This window comes from Ambystoma mexicanum, chromosome 5p, assembly GCF_040938575.1.
Source record: "Ambystoma mexicanum isolate Mex_15411 chromosome 5p, UKY_AmexF1_1, whole genome shotgun sequence".
Classification (NCBI taxonomy): Eukaryota; Metazoa; Chordata; class Amphibia; order Caudata; family Ambystomatidae; genus Ambystoma; species Ambystoma mexicanum.
This window is the reverse complement of record NC_090930.1, coordinates 791,924,367-791,945,014: the sequence shown is the minus strand read 5'-3', so window position 1 is coordinate 791,945,014 and position 20,648 is coordinate 791,924,367. Positions and strand designations below refer to the sequence as shown.

The window sequence follows — 20,648 nt, the reverse complement described above, 5'->3', positions numbered from 1 at the left end:
CTGGCCCGAGCAAGGAACAGTGAGAAGCCCTGAAAGAGCTTGGTCGAACAAGGAACAGTGAGAGGCCATGAAAGAGCTAGGAAGATCAAGAACAGTGAGAGGCCCTGAAAGAGCTTGGTCGAACAAGGAACAGTGAGAGGCCATGAAAGAGCTAGGAAGATCAAGAACAGTCAGAGGCCCTGAAAGAGCTTGGTCGAACAAGGAACAGTGAGAGGCCCTGAAAGAGCTAGGAAGAACAAGGAACAGTGAGAGTCCTGGAAAGAGCTAGGTTACACAAGGAACAGTGAGAGGCCCTGAAAGAGCTAGGAAGAACAAGGAACAGTGAGAGGCCCTGAAAGAAATTTGATAATAGACCATTTGCAACAGCCCCCATTACTTAAACACCCCACTTGTTTAAATCACAACCCTTAATGTGTTAACCGTTGGTGTTCCCTTTCCAAACATTTTTTGTGACTAACTCAATACAGGGGAGGGACTAAAAATCAATCTCTCTCTCTCTCCCATCAAATGTTAAGAGGAATTCAAAAACAGTTGCGAAAAATAAACCTGGTGGCAAATAAAACAGTTTCTCCCCAGGACGCCACATAGAGAGTAGAGTTCATCATGCTCTCCTTGTATTTTGGGGTAACAGGCCGCAGACACAAATGTAGAATGCAAAATATCGTATTAAAAAAGAGGTCACACATAAAAGGTTTAAAATGCTGAGTTGTTCAAAATAAACAGCGCAAATATAGAATTTAAAATATCAATATTGATAATGGATGGGGAAAGTAGTGTTGGTGATCAGGCAGAGAGTGGAGACATCAATATAGATGAACTGGCAATGGTGGTCTCCTCACCCCCACCCAAGAACACTAATTCACAACTCATCTTGCTGGTGTCATTTGGAGCCTGTGTCCTGGATGTTATGTTTACGCAAAAGAATGCGGGCTACTATAAAGGATCTTTGGACTGATGAATGATTGGTAGCGTGATAGTTTACTGGGTGTCATTTCTGTTTGAGATATGCTGACAGCAGTCAGATACTGCTAAACACCCACTCACTCAACACATGTGCACACATGTACTCTACTGCAAGGATTCCTGTGTATATACCCAGATCTGTGCTGCAGTCCTCTGTGAGGGCGGTAGATCCCCTACCTTGGAGTTGAGACGCATGAAAGGAAATCCCACGCTGCACTTCAGGAAGTCCGACTCCAGCAGTTCACAGGAAGTGCCCAACTCCTCCTGAAAGCAGAGAAACAATAACCGACGTTAGCGTGTGAAGGTGAGGAAACCGCTACGGAGCGACAATGGAAATGAAACTGATGACAGGCCCTGAGGAGCTAGGACGGGCGGGAACTAGTGCCAGCCACGTCACGTGCTGTTCACATGCACTTGGTTGTCCAAGACAATTACAGCCCCTGACATGAGGAAATGATGCAATTGATACATGTGCCCTCGAAAGAAAATAATCCAGTAACAAATCCGACGATGAAGTAACGGTTTAATTGTCAAACTCGCGAGGGCTGCTAGAAGGAGGAGTTCCGGATTTCCGAAAGGGAAACAGATAACACTGGTAGGATTAAAGTAGGCCAGTGGTTTTGCTCTTTTAATCTCCTAAATGCGTTAGTGAAAGTGTTACATGGAAATGACAAGGACGGAAAATGGAACATTGTGGAAAGTGAAATGGACATAGTACATTTGTCTTTGCTCTCTGGGCACACTCTCTTTGCAGGTTATATTCACAGAAATGGTGTCAATTTCGAAACCATTGTACTCAAATAATAAAAATGCGCGTTTGTAATTGCGCTAGAGTTTCTGAATCTTGAATCTGTGCAGAAAGGTTTCTACAAATAAAGAGATTTCCCCCGTTGACAGTTTTCGTCCACCCGTCTATGAGCGGGAGGGCAAAGTGGAGGAAAAGTGAGGGGTAAGAGGATGAGAGTGGAGTGCAGTAGAGGATGGAAGAGATAATTGTATGGGATAGGAAATAAGAGGGGAAGAGTTGAAAAAAGGATAGAAGAGTAGTCGTGCGGAGAGAAGGGAGCAGAGCAGAAAAGAGGAGAGAAGATGAGAATCGAGTAGAGGATGAGAGGGGACTGCAGGAGAGTATGGGAGATGGAAAGGTATACAGTAGGAAACAAGAGAGGAAGGGAGTTGACAAGAGAGAAGAGGAGAGAAGTGAAGTGGAGAGGAGAGCAGAGGGAAAAGAGGAAACGAGATGAGAGGGGAGGAGATCTAAGGAGGAGAGGAGAGGAGCAACAAGTGGAGAGAGATACAGACAGATACAAAAAATAAGGAGATGGAGGACAAAGAGAAATACCATAGTGTTGGCAGTGAACATTCACCACACTGTCACAAAGTGGGGTCTGTGTTTTTCATGAGGCCTTTGGGACCTAGTGTAAACGTTCAGTAGGCGGAAAGCTCCAACCAGACCAGGTAGCGGATGGGCCATTAACAGTGATTGCTGCACACCTCTGAAGTCACAGCATCATCCCTGGCTGTGTAAAGGTGGGGAGGCTTTTAGAGAGCAGCAATGCAAAGTGCACAGAACATCAAAGTGACTGTGGCATTTGATGTATGCTGCTTTAGTGTTGCACACATCTAGGGCCCATTTCAGGGGTCAAGAGAGGTAGTCCTATAGAGGCAGGGAGGAGAGGTTTCTGGTCTGATATATGCATAGGGGTTTCCAGGGAATGCATGCATCGCTTTTAGTGACACAACACAACATTTCACAAATATACCTTTCTTGTGATTTAACATTTGATATCGATATCCAATTACGAACTGTCAATTAAATACAACTGTGGAATACAACAGGGGAGCATTAATAAAAGTCGTATTATACTCGTATAATGCCATAAATACATAGATATTTTTGCAGAGCCAACATCTTTACCCTGGCCACCCCTACCCAACTTGTTTTGGCTAAAATGCACACACGCGTTCTAAAATCCTCTTCCCATACATGGACTTCGGTCCCCCGAGGGTATTTAACCTACAGCACGTTGGGACCATGCCAATGGTGAAAGGCGCTTTACAAATGACTGGTGATGATGATGATGATATAGTGCTCAGTGCCAATGTGAGCCTTCTTTGCTTCTCGGGATATTAGCTGTGACTCTGCATGTAACAATGCAAGTTTATTTAATATCTATTGTGTTTGATCCCTCAATGTATACAGTGATATGAGGTGGCAAGGTGAGCACTGGCTGTACTTCCCCGGCACATCACATCATTGGAATATCTGGCAGACAAGAACGCAACGGGGAAGATAGTGTGCAAACTAGCCCCGACAATAAGAGTGACACAATTCCTTGGCAGACAATGGGGGTAAGTCCTGTGAACATTAAAGCAACATGTAATTATACCTGGGTCAGAGTGATGTTCATGAGGTAAAATTCTAAGCAACTGAGAACAAATTAAGAGCTAATATCTATTTATTGCCAAACATTAAAGAAATTACTGTAATTGTATCTTTTTCTCATGGATTTCTGCCCATCTCAGGTCCAAACATTGGAATTATCTCACAGGGCTCCAGTCTATTCATATTCATACTATACCTAACCTGCATTTTTTCTTTGAACTATATGTTTGCAATATTTAACTGTAATGACCTGTCCATAGAATCCAGTATCACAATGAAAGGTGCACTTTCCCCCACCGAAGCCCGGGCCCATTGTGCGGATGCGATGTGATTTGGGCTACATGCTTTTCGCATCCTGCATGTACAAGGGATCTTTTACTCCTTTCAGTGTTTATTCAAAGGTGCCCATTTAATTGTATTATGTGCACTTGTTTCATTACACGCTCCCCTGCTTCTAATGTACTCAACAGTTTATTTCTGCTTTGATAGTTGCCAGGTCAGCCCTCATGTTTTCGTCTTCGGTGCCTCACTGTCTTGCTTTACAGCATTGCTTGCACTCATGGTTGCCCTTTCTGTTCTGTAAGTGTTATTTGTAGCAGAACGTCTTCTCACAGTTGGATTAACAAGCAGGTTTCCAAGCCACTAGATTCCCAACATACAATGAGTTCACAATTCATTTCTTTCACAGAGAAAATTGAAGATGATATAATAGGAATGAATGGGGCAGGGCAGCCAGAAAGCAACCACTGGCCAAATGTTGGTGGTACCAAACATGGTCAAGAGGTATGTGACTATTGCGACAAGCCATAAGCAGCAGTGTGCAAAGACACCCACATATTGAAATTACTATTAAAAGATATCAAGTACAATCACCAAATGATAGGTTTTGATGCCCCATGAGGTATAACCCAGTGGAGGCATAATTTGCCTCCACCTAACTGGCATAGCCCAGCATCCCTCCTGAGAATCACCCTCTACAGCACAGTCCACTGTTCCACCCTGGCTTCTGCTTTTCATACTTTACATGCTCCTTATTGATAGTGAGGGATCACGATTACCAGCTGCCCTCAATGGAATACCGATAATAAATTCTGCGAGGACTGTACCCCCTTATCCACCTGATCTAAGGATGTAGACCCTATTAATGCACAGTACACTGTTGCTTCCTGAAGCTAAGATCACGCTCAACAAACACCCAAAATAAAATCAATAAAATAAATACTAAACAGTTAATACACACTATTTCCAAAATAAATATGACAATATAATCCAAACATATTCTCATAAAATAACAAACTAAGCTTCAAGAAGATAAAGCTGAACCACCACAGAAATAAACACAAAAACAACTAATCATGAAAAAGAATACCTTTTCCTCAAAACCCTCTGCACCAGATCTAGTCAGTCAGTCAGATCATTTTAATTCAGAATAAAATCCCATAAAAGTTTGAATACAAATAAAACAATATTAAAAGCAACATTAAAAGTTCATCTCTAAACGGAAACATAAAAATGAGCATAAATATAGGACACACTCAGATCATGTACAACACATCACCTTCCTTGACTTGAAACAAACCTACTTCTTCTCTAGTTGAGCAACTGGATATCATAGCCAGAAGATCATTTAAAAAAAATGAATATTAACATCTCTTTTTCCCAATATTAACTGCATTTGTAAACATGCAAAAAGAGCCTAAGCTGCTGGTATGGTATTACCCTATTAAACATATGTAAATGCAGGGTGATATTGTCAGAAGTTCTGCTCTCTCAGTATTGGAAGTATAAATGTCTTTCTGGGAGATGCATATTTCAGACAGAAAAAAAAAGAGTCTCAAGGATTAGAGGAAAGAACTGTCAAAACCTTGCCTCCTAAGGGGAACTCTTCCATCTACCTGGTACAGAATTAGGTTGAAGGATGTTAAAACATGCACATATTAGCAATAATCAATGTTTTATATGAGGCGACCATTCCAAATAAGGTGCCATTGAGTCATGTAAAATACATATATCAAAATGTATGTTGTTGGACTTCCTCGTTTCTCTGTTAAATCTTTCACCCAAGTACATGCTGTTTAATTTATTCTTCCTGATATGTATTGCCCCCTTATTTGGACTTAGTCTCAAAATATCACCAATACAGTAGTTTAGTTGCTAAACTCTCGACTTCAGCAACCCACTGTATTTTGATATCTTGTCACTGAGTTTAATTGTTTTTTTTAAGTTTGTAATTAATTTTTGGAAATAACAATGCTATTGAGGGTTGCAAATAAAAGTGATTTTGGTGCTTAGACTGTTTTTCTGGAGAGTTGGGTAGTTCCCCCTTAGTGCCAATTAAATGATACAAACTTGGGGTGTTTAGATATCATCTGTCTGCAAGAAACTTGGATGATGGAACGCCCCTCTATAGACGGATACGATTTGGTATTCGCTCCAGCCGTTAAAGGAACTTTTGGCCGACCGTCATCAGGCCTTATAACTGCAATTCGCTGTGGATCCAGCCTACACTTAAAGAACACTCTGAGAGTGACAACTCACTTATTGGCTAGGAAAGTTATTTGGACTGATGCCGTGGTGGAAAAGGGAAAGCCCAAAACACAATCTTTAATCATCTTCAATGTCTATTGGAATCCTGCGGCTATGACTGATTCATTCTTCATAGCACTGATTGAGGACTCAATCGATGAAGCACGGGTAAGGTGTCCTGAGGCCCTGCTAATCATCTGCGGAGATCTAAATGCCACCTGGTTACCACATGATTCAGCTGGTGACCTTCCTCTTTTTTCGACCTTAAGAAGCAAACGTGGCGTGGCTTGGATGTCGTTGATGTCATCTCGTGATCTGCTCTGTGCTGAGGATTTATTCCCCAGAGATGAGAGGCCGCCCACCTGGGAAAGAGGTAACTCCTCAGCGGACCTTGACCACATCTTTATAAGCAGGCTCTTGGCAGCTTTGACCACTTTGTTTGAGGTACGCAGGTCCTCGGCCAGCGAGCATAACCTGCTTGTATTGAAATGGAAGACTACAAGAGTTGTGAACACAGTCACGTCAGTACAAGTGGAGTTAAATAACTAGCAAAATCGCCTAAGACTCTCAGAAACCTCGATTTTAAAGATACAGGCTCAATATTTGGCAATTGAAAATGAGCATAACCTACTGAGTGACCCGCAACTACCAGATTATCAACCACTTCTGGTTCCTTTTAGAGCTAAACTTGCTGGCCTCAGACAAAATAACGATTGTGCTAGACATCAATACAGCAAAGAACTGGTCTTGAGACGGAGATCAGTAAGGAGAGCCAGAAGAAAATTCGGTGTTTTTCCTTCACCTGAAAATCAGGCAACCTTGAATCAAGAAAAGAAATCTTACAAATCATGGCTCAGGCACCACCGTAGCAATTTTTACCAACAAGATGCCGAAGCTATGTTGAAGCTTGTCTGTGGCCACCACCCCCGAGAGTTCTGGGCGCTCTTAAGATCTTCTTTGTCGCCTCACGAGATCTTACCATCAAACCCTATTGGGGAAATAACTTGGATAAAATTTTATTCAAATCTGTTCAAGGCACCTGCATTGTCAATCTCCTTGGAATTTACTGCAAAACCAGCACCATGGATTGATTTGAGCAGTGAATCTGAGATCCTCAAAGTCCTGCATAGACTGAAACCATCGCGAGCACCCGGCCCGGACGGAATAACAAACCTTGACCTAAAGAAATATCCAAGTCAGTGGGCTGTGTTGATAAGTGAAATCTTTAAACGCTGCAAACAGGCAAGGCAAATTCCGTCTTCATGGACAACATCTATCATAGTCCCGATATTCAAAAATGGCTGGAAAGAAGATCCAAAAAACTACCTCCCTATCGCACTTCTGGACACGGTTGGTAAGGTGTTTGGCTATCTATTACTACAAAAATTTCAGGATTGGGCCAGGGAGGCCGAATGCGCTGATCCGTTTCAAACGGGATTTACAAAAAACAGCGGTACAACCACTAACATCATGTTTCTCAGCGCACTTAAAAGTAAGGTGTTGGGAGGAGGCCCACGAGTGTTTCTAGCGTTCATAGATCTGGCGCAAGCCTTCGATCAAGTAAACCGTGGGCGCCTGTGGAGAAAACTGAGTCTTTGGAAGTGTTCCACTGAACTCCTCCAACCGATTCAAGCATTACATCAAGAAACAAGGGTGAGAGTGAGATTAACTCAGGCTGGTTTGTTATCATCTGAAATCCCAGTTGATCGCGGAGTGAAACAGGGTTGCCCCCTTGCTCCGTCACTCTTCATTGCCTACCTCGGCGATTTCAAAGCCTCGGAGCAAACGATTCGCTCCTTTCCACCGACTATGGGCAAGTCGAAAACATCGAGACTACTCTATGCGGATGATTTAATCTTAATGGATTTGACTCCTATTGGTCTCCAGCGTCAACTTGACCATCTGGCGGCATACATTCAAACGAATTATTTAACTATAAACACAGCCAAAACCAAGATCCTGATAATGGAAAAACACAAACAACCAAAGGAAAAACTAGCCTGGTACTTGGATGGGGCAGCACTGGAAAAAGTCGCCAATATCAAATACTTAGGAGTAGCACTGGACTGCTCGAGTATAAACGCAACCCTCCAAAGTTGCTTAATGACCAAAGTAAAAAACCTAGCGGCACAAGGCCGGGCAATGGACAACAAGTTTGGTGGTTTTTCCCTGTTACCCTTGATTACATTTTACAAGATGAAGGTGGTGCCATCCCTCACCTATGCAGCAGAAGCCCTCCCTCACACACCTACAAACTTGTGGCTGAAGTTAGAGGGTCTATTTTGGCGCACTGTTCTAGGTCTCCCCAAGTCAGCTTCGGCCCCCTTGATCAGAAGAGAGCTTGGCCTATTATCGTTGGAAGGGACCATGGAAATTAAATCGATGATGCTGTATAGGAAGTTGTTGCTTTTGGACTGTCCTCATGTGCTAGCTATCGTACGCATGGGACTATTGACATCTTCCCCCTCTGTGTTAAAATCTTGGGAAATGGCGCGTAAAAAGAAGCTTTCGGAAATTTTCGGAGCAGGATCTCATCGGCAATTCGTTAAAAATAAAAAGGAAAATCAGTGAGCTCGACTGGATTGAAACCTTGAACAACACATCTAAAGCAAAATCAGTCAGCCATTTGCCTCCGTATCAGAGCAAACTAAACATTGTTCCGAACTACTTGAGCAAGTTCCCAAATAAAGCTGCCAGAAACTTGTTCTTGAAAGCGCTTCTGAATCTACTGCCGACAAATGAGATCCTACAACTCAGAGGACAAAGTAACTCGAACACGTGTCGTTTTTGCAAAAACGAGACACACGTAGAAACCATACGCCATCTCCTTTTAAATTGCCCAGGAACCAGAGCCGTAGGTGAGAAATTTCTGCTACCACACCTTTCTGCATCACATACTAGGGAAGAGGAAACGTGGGGGACACGTCTGATGAGTGGAGAAAGAAATACCTGGACTATCGCTACCACACAGACTCTTAAGTTTATTCTATCTCTTTGAGAACTTAAGTTCTACTCAACATCCAAATTCCACCAACATTATATGCCTCTTTGGAATTATTTTCTCATCTTTATTGCTGATTATTTTTTTTATTTTATTTTTTCTTCTTCTTTTCTTCGGTTTCACTTCGGTTTGTCTTCCCTTTTCAGCTTTATTCTTTGTTCTTCACTTCATTTTGATTTCGATTACGTTTGTAAAAATCATTAATTTGATTAAATCAACTAAATAAAAAAATTTAAAAAAATTAAAAAAAATGATACATCTTATCTATCTTCTCACTAATTGTCATGAGCATAGATTTCACCCTCATGAATTGTATTAGAGGTGGGGTACACTTAACCTCAAAGGTCTGAGAGTAAGTAGTAGAGGAAATTGAAGCTGGAGGTTTCTAACCTGACATCCCTAAAGGGGGCCTGGAGTACCTTATTTCTCTAATTCGTTATTTTTCTTGCTTTATCTTTTTACATTATTTTTAGGACATTTTTAGGGCATAGCGCCACATTGGGGGTGGTTTTGCCAGGTTTGTTTATAGGTAACCTGCATAATAGAGGTTCTAAATCAAAATCTGCAGGTATAGGGCCTCTTGGCACCCCCCATAAATGGAATTTGGGTCAGAGGTAATTAATTCCAATTGCTCATTGTCATGATCAGCATAATTAGATGTATTATGGAGACTTGTTTTTACGTCATTAATCTCAGCTCAGGGTCTCTCACTGTCTTCTTAAAAAATAAGCTCATAGAGGGAATCCTTTTCCTTACAGATCTCCCTGGTGGAAATGTACCTGCCCAATTTTTTTTTTTACCATATTAGTATTACAAGTGCAAATACAAAGATTATACATTAAAAATCAACCAATTAAACAATAAAATGAAGATAAAGTCGAAATGAAAAATGCAAAAGTATAATCTATGCTATACTCATTAAAATATAATGTATATAACCAGATAAAATCAACACAAAGCAATACAATGCTCATCATCAAATAGCAGAAAAAGTAAACCTAGCAGCACATTTAAACCAACAACCTCCCAGTTGGTTGTCCACAAAGGATGGGTGAGCCACACCCAACAGATTAAGGGGTTGCCAAAGTTTGACTCCTCCCCCCAGTCCAATGTCGATTTTGATCAGGCGTACTATCAATTGCCATGCAAGCGTGGAGGCCAAATCGGAAATAAGGTTTGCTAACACACCCTTTAGTCCAATGGGAGACAATGTAAACAAATGTAGATAACTAATGTTAGTTCAGCAACTCAAAGAAGATCTCGTTAAGCAATAGTCACCACAAAGAGCTACACGGAGAGATCCTCCACAGAGCTGCGAAGTAGTGGAAGAAGGAGGGGGGAAAAGAAAGAAAATTACACAATTCAAATGCTGAATTAACGTTGATTACAATTAGGATTGTGCTGGTTTAAATTGAAGATTTTCACGTTGACTTTATTTCAGTGCCCCCACCAGGCATTTATCAGTTCTTATTCCAAGTCAGAACAATAAACATTAAACAACATAACCAAACATATATGAGACAATCGATTCAATGGATTGTCAGTAGCATCACACTCACTTTTCTCGTTGTGCTACTCTTGTCATTCCAAATTCAGAACTCCTTCTCTCCGGGCCTTTGAAGCCATGCCCCGCTGTAACTGACCCACACCAAACAGCACCAAACAGCACAACCTTAGTGTGGGCTTTGCCCGGCATTCCTTTTTCTGCGTCACGGCTTCCGCCACTCTCTGCAGGGCACCAGACTCCTGGCACTCCTCCCAGCCACACACAGCATGACCTTAGCACGGAGCACTGCAGACTTCACGTGGGATCCCTTCTAGCATGTCACCACTTCATGAGTAGCGCCCGAGTCTTGGCACTCCTTGCAGAGCCAAACAGCGCGCCATTAGTGCGGGCTTCACTCACTCACCCTATAGCTCATCACTGCCTCCACCATTCCACACAAGGGGCAAGACTCCTGGTGCACCTTTCAGCACCAAAAAGCGCACCCTTTGTGGGGTCTTCGCCTGGTCTTTTTATCACATCACAGCCTTCACCACTCCACCCAAGGCGGCAGACTCCTGACACTCCTACCAAAAGTCACAGATTTTTTAAAATGGATCCTAAGACATTTCTTTTTCTCAGCCACTTAATTTAAAGGAAACTTGTTTTAATGTAGCCAACTTTGGCTAGTCATGCCTCAATATTAATGTTCAGGTCTGACTTCTAAAACATTATTGTTAGGTCTTCGGCTATTCACTTTTTGGTTCACAGAATTTCAAATCTATTCGGCAACAGAGGACAAGGATTGCCATTGAAAAGTATGAATGGCACTCTCTAGTTGAGATTTTCCATCCTGCAAAACGTCAACCCAAATCTCACACATTTGCATATCTTAAAATCATGTGACTAAAGGACCCTTATATAATTCCAGCTCTTATCTGACTGCAGCAGAACGTATCCTTGCATCGTTACAGGTGACGAGTGCCTTTTTTTTTTACAATATGTTTTATTGGGAAAATCTGCCTGCCATATCTTTATAAATACGGTATAGTTGAATTAGAATCACTGTACGCTAACAAACTTATTTTTGTATTTAGTACTCAGCGATAATCCAGTAAATGAGCATATAACTCTTTCAAATTATCAGAAAGTAAATTATAGGAAGATTTTAACAGTGGGTGATACCCCAAAAAGGTATGAACTACAATGAAGAAATACAAAGACCAATGAAAGGAATTTTCAGAGAACAAATGTCCAACATAAGAGTGGGTAAAATCAAACTCTAGTGACTAGACTTTTCATGTAAGGGAGGCACTGGATCCTTTTAATATAATTCCAAATAATTGTGGTGTTCCATAAGCTCTTCAGGGTGCATCAAGAATCTCACTGGATTTATTATCTCGCATTGTTTCACACAACAGGGATAAACAGGCACATTTATTCATCTTTGTTTTGTAGTCATGAACGATTTGCAATTGGTATTATCCTTTTGCGCCAACTCTAATTGTTCAATCCTACAAAGTCAGTTGAATAGACTCAGAAAAGGTGCACCAAAAAGTGGGATTTACTTTTGACTTTTATTATATCAGGTTTCTTTAATTTCCAATTTTCAGCATAATTATTCCTTCACATTGTCTACCCCTCTCTTCTCTCTCAACACGTGTTTCACCAATATTCTACAGTGGTTCATCAGAGAAGCCTATAATGTGTGTGTAACATCTCCCGAATGTTTCAACATTTTAAAGGATTGACGTTTGGTTCTTCACCCCAAATGTCTTTTTTCCTCCAATATATAGTTTGAGTCACTATGATGAACCGGGATCCGCTTGTCCCCACTCGATGCCGCTGATCTGTGACATAAACCTTGAGGGCTTCACACGCAAGCTCATCTCATGAGCCAAGTCCCTCGGGTTCCACATCGACAAACACCTCTCCTTCAAGACACACATAGCTAAGAAAAATCAGACTGCTTGGTATCAGCTCTCCCTCTTGTGAAAATTCAAGCCCTTCCTCTCTCCAGACAGCTTTTGCTAGGACTCATTCCAATACATGGTTCTTCTGGCAGAAATGGAGGAGAAGACATCCAAACTGATTCTTTACCCCCGTCAAGATGGCGCTCCATTCATTATACCATTGGATTGTCTAGCAGTGTTCTAGCCTCTGCTCAAGATGGCCGATGCCATCCATTGCGATCACGACAGCACGCTGTGCAACAGCTTACATAGGGGAGACGGACGGTAAGTTTGTTGCGTCACTTTGCCCTTCTTGGCATTGACGTTTGTTCATGTTTCTACAAGCAATCTCTGCTCCTTACCTCAAGCTGGGTTACCGGCTCCTTCGCTACCCTTCCCTTTTGGATTCCTCTCAGCGTGTTTGGCTCCGTTTGGTTAGGGTCCCACCTTCTCGCAGCCACTGTCATGTACCTTCTCTACCGGCTTTGGCTCCAGGGGTTGGGGAACTAATTATCTCTACTCTCAATTCAATTCTCCTGTGCTCGGGTTTCGCTGGGCTGGACTCCCTACTCGTAGCCTCTCACTCGCTCCTCTATTCTCTGCTTGGTCTACCATGCTGGGCTTTCTCCCTGCTTGTTTATTGGATATCCTTGCTTGCCTTCTTTCTCCTTTCTTCTCTTTTCTTTATCCTTTTCCATTTTTCTTTCCTTCCCTTGCATTGACTTACAAATACCTGCCATTCTCAGTTCATAATTCCCCACACCAAGGACTGCCATTCTACACTGCTGGACTCCAAGACAACACCGAAGGACTACACTACTCTATAGGACCTCCAGGGATTTTTTCCACATGGGTTTTTTTTCCCTATTACTGAGCTTGGTCCGGTGAGTACTCTCCTCTTCATTTACAATTACTGGAGGTGAGTGTTTACCGAGGCGCTGTCCGATTACATCAATCCAGAGAGCCTATGACTTGCCAGAGTCAGTGCTTACCTACAGTCATTAGAGCTTTAGGTCCACCGTTCAAGCACTGGTCCTATTCCACCTTGATGGTGACAATGCCCTCCTCAGAAGCCTCCCGTCGTCCTCCCTTGTGCCCCTGAGAAGTGTCCTACCCGCGGCTGCACGGCTAATCAAAGATCAATGCAGATAAAACCACATCACCCCGGCCCTCATTGACCTTCAAAGGCTCCGACTGCATGCACAAATCACCTTCAAGTCTTGCTGGATCATCTATAAGGTAGTTGCCCTGAAGTCACCCAGATATCTTGCAGAGAATATCAGCATCTCCGGCAGACAGTGCACCACCAGGAGCAAGGGCATATGCAGACTTCAAATCCACTGCTGTAAAAAGGAAAGGACCAGGAAACAAGCCCTTTCTGCCTAGACCCCCAGACTATGGAACCTCCTCCTCGTCAGCTTTAGACTTGCCCCCATGCTGTACAATTCAGAACAGAACTAAAGACCTACCTCTTCAAGGAGTCTCTCCTCGCAAACACCTAGGACATCAAGCCGCCCGTGCCACCTGACGTGCTAGACGCCACCAGCTCCTGTCCTCCCTGCCAACCTGTACAGCTGTACCCCTCCTCTGTGTCCTCTGTGTCCCTCTGTATCCTACCCCCCGACTGCCACGATTAGCCCAAAAACCCACACAACCACTTCAAGCAAATCAGCACCCCTTTTGCTTAGTTGCGCCCTCATCAATGCCCAGCCGCTCCAAACCCACACCCTTGATATTCAAGATCAGACATCCTGGCAATCAGTGAAACTTGGCTCCACGAAGCGTCTGGCCCGGCATTATCACCTCTTTAGGCAGGATCTCCCTCGCTTCAAAGGCGGCGGAGTTGCCCTCGTAGCAAAAGACTATATCCCTATCAGAAAGTGGATAGAACAAATGAAAACAACAGTGACCACCTACTCCTCAAACCCAACCCCTCCCCTAGCTGCACCATCACCCTACACATCATCTACCGCCCCACGGGACATGGAACAGACTTTCAAGCCACCCTTACTCACCTTCTCGTAGACTACTTAAACAAATCCTCCAAGGCCATCCTCCTAGGAGACTTCAACCTCAGCCTAAATGACCATAAAGGCCCCACAGCCAACTCTCTAGACAGAGCATTGGGAACCCTAGATTTCAAACAAGCTATCTCAGACCCCATCCACATCAAAGGTCACACCCTTGATTGGATAACCCACCAGAACTGCCCTGTCACCATCAAGGCAAAAATAACCCTGCCCTGGACTGACCACCACGTCATCCTCTTCCATATCTCCATGGCTAGGTTAGGCCACCAACCTACGACTCCCCTCCCGCCAGCTCTTACAAGGAGCGCCCATCAACTCACTAAAGATAGACTCTTACCCCACCTCAAAGTTCCTACCCTCAAGCCACCCTTCTCGAAAGACCATGAATCTCTAGTTCAGACATTTAACTCCATCATTGCACAAGCCATAGACACCATTGCCCCACTCACTCTAAGGAAAGCCAAACGCACCAAGCACTCCAATGCATGTTTCACCCCTGATCTCCTCGAACTTCGCACCAAAAAAAGGGAAGCACTCTCCACCTGGAAAGCCAACCCTTGCAATTCCACTAAAAGCGAGTTCAACAAAATCGCAAACGAATACAAACTAGCCATCATCAAAGCCGAAGCCACCTCATTCAATACAAGGATAGACTCAGCTAACTCCAACACTAAGGAGGTTGTCTCCATTTCCAGGGAGCTAGAAACACCTACTCCCCCACCCCAACCCATCACAAAAGATGAAGCCTGGTGCAACAGCATCCAAGATGCCATGCTCAGCAAACTTGACACGTTACACAGCAAAATCCAAGCTAACCAACAGTCACTAAACCACCAAACGCCTCACATGCCTATTGACATCTCTGAAAACTCAACTCTTTTCTCCTTTAAAGAAGTCACCTTACAGGAAGTCATGATACTTATGAACTCCATCGAACCATCAAATTGCAAAGGTGACATTTTCCCAGCTACTCTAATTAATGAATGCACTGCCACCTTTGCACCCTTCCTCACTGCCTTTATTAACGCCTCCTTTTCAACTGGGCTTGTCCCAGCCTCCCTCAAAGAAGCCCGGGTCTGCCCTCTCATAAAAAAACACACTAGACCCAACCGCACTGGGAAACTACAGTCCCATCACCACTGTTCCCTTTCTCCTAAAGATTCTAGACAAAGCATCCTACCTGCAAGTCCAAAAGTTCCTTGAAGCCAACAGCCTTCTTGGTTTCTGCCAGTCTGGCTTTCGCCCAGGTCACGGAACCGAAATAGCCTTACTAGACCTCAAGAACCAAATGGATGATATTAGAGACTCTGGCAAACCAGCCCTACTACTCCGCCTCGACCTCTCGGCGGCCTTTGATCTCGGCGACCATAAACCCTTTGCCAACATCTCTCAACATCTGCACACTTCTCGCCCAACGCTACAGCATGGATCACCTCATTCCTCCAAGGTAAAGTCATGAGAGTCTTCTCTGACCTAGCCAGCACACACCCTAGCACCATCCAATGTAGTGTCCCCCAGGGCTTGTGCATTTCGCCCACCTTGTATAACATCTTTACCAGGCCACCGTTCAGCATCCTCGACTCACTAGGCATCACATATACAAACTATGCCGATGATACACAGGTACTCCTAGCACTTTCGGGTGACTACAAGGCCGACTCCTAAACCATAACCGCTGTCTACTCCATGATCCAAACGTGGATGGCACAGAACTGGCTATGTCTAAATGGAGATAAGACAGAACTACTTCTAATCGGGTCACCAGAAACGCAAAAGAAACTTGACAACCAATACAATGTGTTTACCATATACAACATACCAATCCCAGTCTCCCAGGTTGTAAAAACCCTGGGAGTCTACCTAGACTCCAACCTCTCATTGACAAGGAAAGTAAACGCCATTGCCTCGTCAGCGGCCTACCACTCCAAACTCCTCACCGCAGCTAGACCTTTTCTTACAAAGCAAAACTGCCTGACTACAGCCAGAGCTATAATTGAGGCCTGACTCGATTACTGCAATGCCCTCCTGGTCGGGACCGCCTCAAAGAACATTGAAAAACTACAAATTGTCCAAAATAATGCACTACGGGCTGCCATTGGTATCCCAAGAAGGGAACACATCTCTCCTGCCAGGAAACAAGCCCATTGGCTACCCGTCAAAGAATGTGTCATATTCAAAACACTGTCCTTCTACCACAAATGCATCCACCACGCAGCACCTCAATACCTGTCTCAGAAATTCATCAGACCACTCACAGAAAGACCAATTAGAACCCCATACACCAACCTACTTTCAGTGCCTAAGGTCACAAAAGCACGGGCGGGAGGCTCCAGCTTCCACTTCACCGCTGCAACCCAGTGGAACCCCCTTCCACCCAACCTCAGAGGGTTCTCATCCCACCTAGCCTTCAGTAAAGAAATCAAAACACAACTGTTCATCTGAAATCTCCCAGTATCTACCCATAGCGCTCTAAATGCGTTGAATTGCCCTGCATGTAACACTGCTTCACATCCAAGTAACTTTGTCATGTATACACTATGCCTCCCTTGTAACCTGCTCCAAACCTGCTACGCCTCATGTAACCAGTAGCAATGTCATAACCTGTAACTAAGTCACTCTCTTGTAACAGCGCCTCGATGCCCCTGGGCTGCCGGGTCGCTTTATAAATGCAAATAAACAAAATGAAAAAAAGAAAGTATATCTGCGCAGTTACCTCTGAAAACTGCTCCATTAAGCATCTTTATTGTTGTATACCTCTGCAAAGCCCTCCATTGTTTCTGGAAGCTAGGTCCCAGCTCAATAAATATAATAATAATAATAATAATAATAATAATAATAATAATAATAATAATAATAATAATAATAATAGTAATATGGGTATGATGAGATGCAGACTTACTAAAACAATTTTTGTAAACAGGTGGCGATGTTTGGTATATTCATTTTGATTTTGAGCACCTGGTCTTGCAGGCTAAAAATATCCCTTTGGTCCCATCTGATTTGTGTACTGATATGAAAGGGATTATGGTTCTTGAAGATAATAAACTGTGACATACAGAAGAAGTCAACTTTGTGATATACATGTCATTAGTCCTTTTGTTTGGGGCTTTAGCTTTAATGTTTGTAACTTTAAAAGTTCTGTAATTGGTTGAAATAAATGGGATTGCAATGTAAACGTCTGTTGTTTATGTTTAAAGGCCAGACGTGCTTTTAAGTAAGGCACGAGGCAAAGGTTAAAGTCACAAACATAAACTTCACTCAAACTCATTCTAAATGAAGAGCAGTTCATGATGCAATCTAAGCTACACCAAAAACCTCAACTGTACCATACTGGTGTGACCCCAGCACCAACTATGACTCAGTGCACAATGAGTATATATGGGTGGGAGGGCTAAATTAAGGTTGCTCGCTGTTGCTGTCACAATTTATTTTCGTGTGAAATCGATGGAATAAATCCAACCTTTGTAACGAAGGAGACATGGGTTGAAATTCCACCTTCTCACATCACTAAAATAATGTGGCCCTGGTCACATTACCTTGTCTCTTACTGTATCAGTCAATTTATGTGACACATTTAGGAACACCTAGCACAGTGATCGGTAAAGTGCTATATAAATAGTCAAAGAACTGGCCGAGGCCCTTTGTATTGCCAGCGTGTATGTAGACTGATTGGATAGTAAACCTGGACTCAAATCTCAGCTACCTTTCACTTGACAAAATTGTGGAATCCTGGGTAAATTACTATCTCACTGCGCCTTATTTTTCCTTTCTGTTAAAAATGGGATGAGATGGAAGTTTGCTCTGTTGAAGCCCTCTATCTAACATGAAGTCTCTCTTATACAGAGCAACATTTTCCATCAGAAAACGAGGGTCTCTAGGAGCACAATTCTGAGGCTCTTGTGATTGAATGCATGCAGGTGTAATGTGCACAAGATGCGTCAATCAATGCTTTGCACCCCAATTCTGAGGTGGTGGAGACACTGGCCGACTGGAGGTGTACATTTTCTGAGATAAAACGTATGCCAAACTGTTGTGCGTTCATTTGCTTGTTCTAGCTCCATTTTCGGTGAATATCTACTCTACTCAAAGGTAGAACTATATGCGTTCTTTCTGAAAATGATGACGATATGGCAGAAAGGCCAGTCAGTTACATAAAGATTCACAAAGGGAATTAGCAGCGTGCATTTCTTCCATGTCGTGATGTTTGTGTTTAGTCGGGATCAGAGATTCATTTAACATTTTGGTCTCGGTCTGTCGTTTTTTCACTATTTCCTGTGATTAACAATAAAATATGACAGCGGAAAGATACCAATCATTTGCGCCGAAAAAAGGATCAAAATGATCAGTACCAAAGGACAACACACTTTCAAAATACTATATTTTTATGTGGTGGTAGGCAAAGCGAGTAAGTTACAGTCAGCATAGATAAAGTGGCAGACAACAAGAATGTCTGCCACTTTCTGTAAATACCGGAAGGTATTGAAAAGTAGAACAGGGTAATTCGGGAACGAAAACACGCTTTTCGCCATTAACGGCGAGATCAGAATCGTTGTCAGTATGTGCTTGAACAAGGCTTCCAGGCTCTGAAAAGGAAGCATGTTCCGAGCTACTTATATCATGAAGCACGGCAAAATACTGGTTATGATGCCCAACTTCCTAGGTCATGCTTAGATGCCCAATTCCTCTGGTCGTTTTGCCTAAGCCTTGAAAAGGCATAATTTATAAAAGAATCTGATCTGATCTCAAATATCAGGAGACAAAATCACTGGCTTTCCATTAAAGCCAGAATACTCTTCAAAGCCCTTAGCATCGCCCATAAATGCATCGCCAACAAAGCTCCCAAATACCTTCTCAACACAGTCACCAAGAAATCCCACACTAGACTCCTCAGATCGAATAACAGTGGAAACCTTGAAATCCCACAATACAAAAAAGAAAAAGCTGGAGGCAGTAGTTTCATAGGATTCGCTCCTAAGCACTGGATTGCACTACCTATCAACATTAAGAATGAAAAGTCCTTCCCACTATTTAAAAAATCACTCAAAACGTGGTTATTCAACCAGTTCTAAGTTGATCCCAGATACCCTGCATCCCAGACCAACCCTGTATCTTCACTGTATATAAATGTACATCATTGTTAATAATGTCGAAATGTAAACCTGTATCTTTTTTTTCAAATGTTTTGATCAACACCAAGATTGTATTTTGCTTCTCTCTGTAACTACGCCGTGATACCTCAGGGTCTGGGTGCACAACAAATGTAATAAATAAATAAAATAAAATAAATAAGTACTTGTGGGAGAATGGACGTGTTAGAATTTTTTTTAAATGTTGATTTTTTTTTTACTTTGCCATATGCGGGTGGAATTTGATCAAACCGAATCAATCCAAATGTGTTATTAAGCTTTAGTAGCCTCAGTTACTGCAATGCTTAGAAGTGGGATGCAATCTTGTATGAAACGGTGTATACAACATTATTATTATAATTAGCTGTACAACAGTAAATAAATACATTTAACACAAGAAATAAAGAATGATTAGCCAGCCCCTGGCTCAAATAAGTATAGTGTTTCATTCTCATTCCCAGATGTGAATATAAATTATATTAATTTCACAGATATAAAGAAGAAAAATTGCCTATTCAGCTACTGTGATCAGAATTAGGGTTGGTCAAAAGAAGAAATGGCTTAATGTAAACCATCTTACTTGAATTATTACTAATATTAAGAAATAAATGCTGCAGGTGATACTCTTTACTTAGATAGGTATTGTTTTGGTTTCATCTTTGAAACCGGTGGATGTGAAAATAGAATAGGCCATTTTAGTAAACAATCCACACATGTCACAGCGCCACCTAGTGGCCATCCAGGGAATTTCACTTCCATTTTGAGCCACAGAGCATAGCACTATGGGTATGCAAATCAAATGAAAGTACTTGCATTTTTGCTCCAAATGATATCACTGTCAGTTGTCTTATAGGGCAGCACTATTTTAGGGATAGTGAGTTTTTGCCAGAGTAAAATCCATCGAAGTAGATTTTGTCGGTGTCCAGTCAAAGTTTTGAATCCAAAAGGATCGAATGCATAGGGTCGAGTCAATAGGACCTAAAACAAAAGGGTCGAATTTTTTTTTTTAAATGTCTTTTTTTTGGGGGGTTTCCGTATAGGAAAAATAATGTTCTTTACCACAAAAAGGGAGGTTTTTGGGGGACCCCCCCAAAAAAAAGACAAAATTAAAAAAAAAATCGACCCTTTTGTTTTTGGTACTTTTGATGTGACCCTATTGTATTTCGATCCTTTTGATTCGA

At 42.5% G+C, this 20,648-nt stretch overlaps 1 protein-coding gene across 1 annotated transcript in view; it reads right to left on the bottom strand.

Moving 5' to 3' along the window:
- The window catches only part of ITGA9 (integrin subunit alpha 9), a 1,159,507-nt gene that overhangs the window by 344,392 nt on the left and 794,467 nt on the right, over positions 1-20,648 (bottom strand). Inside the window, exon 19 of the mRNA XM_069613210.1 lies at positions 1,141-1,227. Within this exon, the coding sequence (XP_069469311.1) occupies positions 1,141-1,227 (87 nt within the window). The remainder of the gene's footprint in view (positions 1-1,140; positions 1,228-20,648) is intronic.